The 3,217-nt window shown below is 58.4% G+C and overlaps 1 protein-coding gene across 1 annotated transcript; it reads right to left on the bottom strand.

The window, feature by feature from the left end:
• Positions 1-893: 893 nt before the first annotated feature.
• On the bottom strand, positions 894-1,853 carry LOC112898031 (zinc-finger homeodomain protein 2-like). Its single transcript, XM_025966446.1, has one exon. It carries the CDS (start codon positions 1,851-1,853, stop codon positions 984-986), a length of 870 nt encoding a protein of 289 aa, XP_025822231.1. The 3' UTR covers positions 894-983.
• Between the last annotated feature and the right edge of the window lie 1,364 nt (positions 1,854-3,217).

Raw genomic sequence — 3,217 nt, forward strand, 5'->3', positions numbered from 1 at the left:
CGACGGAGCTTCATTGAATTCGGAGGCCTGAAAAGTCCCCGCCATTGATCGCCTGCCCGGCGGCTCGCCCGCCGCTACGGCCTCGCGCATATCATCAGCGTTTACTGCGAGCCTGCGGCTGCTTTCGCTGCTCACAAAATTGAGCAAGAGGCGTCACGGATCATCAATGGTACGGATCCGAGCGGTGACGTCGCAACAGTGGCGCCGGTCGAGGTTGAATTGTCAGCAAACTTTTTTTAAAAAAAAAGAAGATGAAGAGTAGAGCAGATCAGATTGTGGAAATGGACAGATCAAGAACAAGTTACTGTAATGCTGGTACCAAGAGTTACTCCCACAACACTTTGGATGATGCTGGAAAGGGCATGCAACAGTGTTGCTGCTGGCATGCATGGCAGCGGCAGGCTTGCGTTTGCTGCCGCTGTAGAAGACTAGGAACAGACGCTTCTCATGAATTGCCTCTGCCCTAGTAGCTGTGGCCAAAGCCGGCCGGCCGGCCGGCCAGGCGGACCCATGAGGCCTGGCCGGGGAGTAAAATTATCCCGGTTCTCATCAAGTCCCAAGCACGAGAAAAAAAAAGGATGAAACAATCCAATGAACCCAAATCCCCAGACACGATCGAAGAAATTTCAATTGCAACACAAAAGCTAGTACATTCCCAAGATCCAAATCGGCAAATGGCCATGTCCTGCCCTCCTCCTTCCCAACACCAACGTCATGATCGTCTCATCTACTAGGAAACAACACACGCAGCCAAAGAACCAGGATAAAATAAGGCGAAAAAAGAACAACGGCCGTCTCCTCCATCCTAGCTAAATCCAGGAACTGCTGCTCGCTACGAACCTAGCTAGCTCGCATTTTTTTCTAGCTGAAAAAAGAAGGAAGGCAATGAGGGGGAAAAAGGCTAAGCTGCTGGGGAGATCGATGATGCAATGCGATCGGTGGCAGTGTACCTAGCTAGCACAGGCGCCGGCGGCGGGGAGGGATCATGGCTTCTTGCCCAGGGTGTGCTTGTTGTTGTGCATCCAGACCTTGAGCACCTGGCGCTTGACGCCGACCTCCTCGCAGAATTGCTGCACGGCGGCCTCGTCGTGCTTCTGGATGCGCCACCCGAGCTGCTCCGCGAACGCCAGCATCCGGTCCTTCTGCTCCTGCGTGAACTTGGTGCGGAACCGCTTCTTGCCGGAACCGGACCCGCCGCACCCTGACGGACCGCCGCCGGAGCCCAGGGACATGCCCACCATGGGCGCCACCATCATGGGGCCGATCAGCCCGGCCATGTCGTCGCCCTCGTCGCGCCCCGAGTGGGAGGTGGACGGGAGCGCGAGCGGGCGCTGCATGTGCCCCGCGGCCGCGGCTGCCAGCTGCTGGTGCGGGTGGAGGAGGTACCCGGCGGGCGTGCGGTAGTAGGCGGAGAACGGGTGGTGGTGCGCCGCGGCGCCGTAGGCGGTGATGGCGGCCGGGGACAGGGCGGCGGTGGGATCGGCCGGCGAGGCGCCGCCCGTGGGCGAGTCGGACTCCTTGCGGTGGAAGTTGCGGTGGCAGCCGCAGGCCGCGCAGCGGAGCGCGTCGATGGAGCCTTCCTCGCCCGCGGCCATGAACTCGCCGCAGCCGTCGACGGCGTGGCCGCCGATGCCGACAGCGTGGTTCTTGAGGCACTCCCGATACCTCGCGCCCCCGCCGCCGCCGCCACCTGGCGTCCTGAAGCTCCCGCCTCCGGAGTCCCCAGGCTTTGGGGTCCCGCCGCCGCCGCCCGGTCCCAGCCCCGGCTGCATCGGCGCGTCGTAGCTCGAGGTCACGGGCATCGGCGTCATGTCCTCGTCGCCGTCGCCGTCGTCGTGCTCGTCGAAGTCCATGGCTGTCGGTGACGTACCCGGCGGACGGCGCACGGGAAAGCTCGCTGCTTTCCTTTTCGATTTGGGATTTTCTAGTAGGTTCTTGGGCGAGGTTAGCAGCGAGGGCTTAGTGGCTTACGCACGAGCTAGCTACAGGGATAGTGTTTGTAACGGGGCAGGAGAAAGGAGAAAAAATATAGCAGTGAACTGTGCACACTCCTCCCTGCTGCTAATTTTGACGCATCGGCAGCGGCAGCAGGCTGCAGGCAGGCAAGCGGCTGTTGCGCCCTTTGGATTGATGATGTGGGCACACTGCGTTCTCTCTCCCTCTGTGTGTGTGTCTCTCTCTACCAGTCTAACCTAGGCCTAGCCATGCCTCCTCACTCTACTCTGAGACGCACCTGTCGCCCTGTGGCCTGACGGTGTGGGTTTGGCTCCTGTATATATCTTGGATCTTTGTCCTCTCTGCGGATGTTGCAGTTTTGAAGGGGATTTGGCTCCAGCGCAGCACTGTCTCAAATGGTTACAGTCTGCATTTCTGAAGGCAGGAGCTCTTTTTTCTCGCTGGTAAATTTGTGCACTTCTCGATGATCCCTCTACAGACATGTATTTTACCGTCCGGTTAGTAACAGTGAACTGTATACGCGCACGGGTGTGTCGCCGAGAGCTGTCAATACTGTTCGACGTAATAACACTTCACGCGCGGCACAGATAGGAGCAGACGCCGGACAACATCTGTTTGGTCTCTAGGCACATTCAAGTGTGATTTAGATGTATGATCAATAATAAGAGCATAAAGCCCGAATGCAATTATAACTAGTCACTAAAATAGTTTTGCAAGCAAACGGTCTCAAGATTATGGCACCCAAGCAGGCAACCGCACAGAGGTCAGGCATTGTAAGAAGCGCGCAGAATTGAAGTCCTAGAATTCTTGGAGACGAAGTTATATATACACACACACACACATATACACACACACTTACCAGTACTTCTCTACTGCTAAAAAACGCTTAGTGTCCACGCCTCACCAGCCCCCTCCCTGTCGTTGCCTTCCGCCGCTGCCTCTCCCACGCTCCCACCGTCCCACCCCAAGAGGCGAAAGAAAAATCGGTCGCGAGCTCGCAATCCAGCTCCTCCCCTGCCACCCCACGCACGACGCCGGCTCCTCCCGCGCGCTCGCGACCTCACCCCACTCCGACATCCTTGCGGCGCCTCCCGCCTGTGGCCTCCCCGCCAACATCCCCTACCTTCCCCTCTACTTCATTTGGCAAGTCCTTGCAGCCTCCCCGCCGGTGCCGAGCCGCCACCATGGAGCAGCTCCGAAGCCGGCCAGATTTTCCGGCAAAATCCGGCCCTCTCCGCCATTGGTGAGCACACCTCTAAGT

This window comes from Panicum hallii, chromosome 6 (genome assembly GCF_002211085.1).
Source record: "Panicum hallii strain FIL2 chromosome 6, PHallii_v3.1, whole genome shotgun sequence".
In the NCBI taxonomy this organism is placed as follows: domain Eukaryota; kingdom Viridiplantae; phylum Streptophyta; class Magnoliopsida; order Poales; family Poaceae; genus Panicum; species Panicum hallii.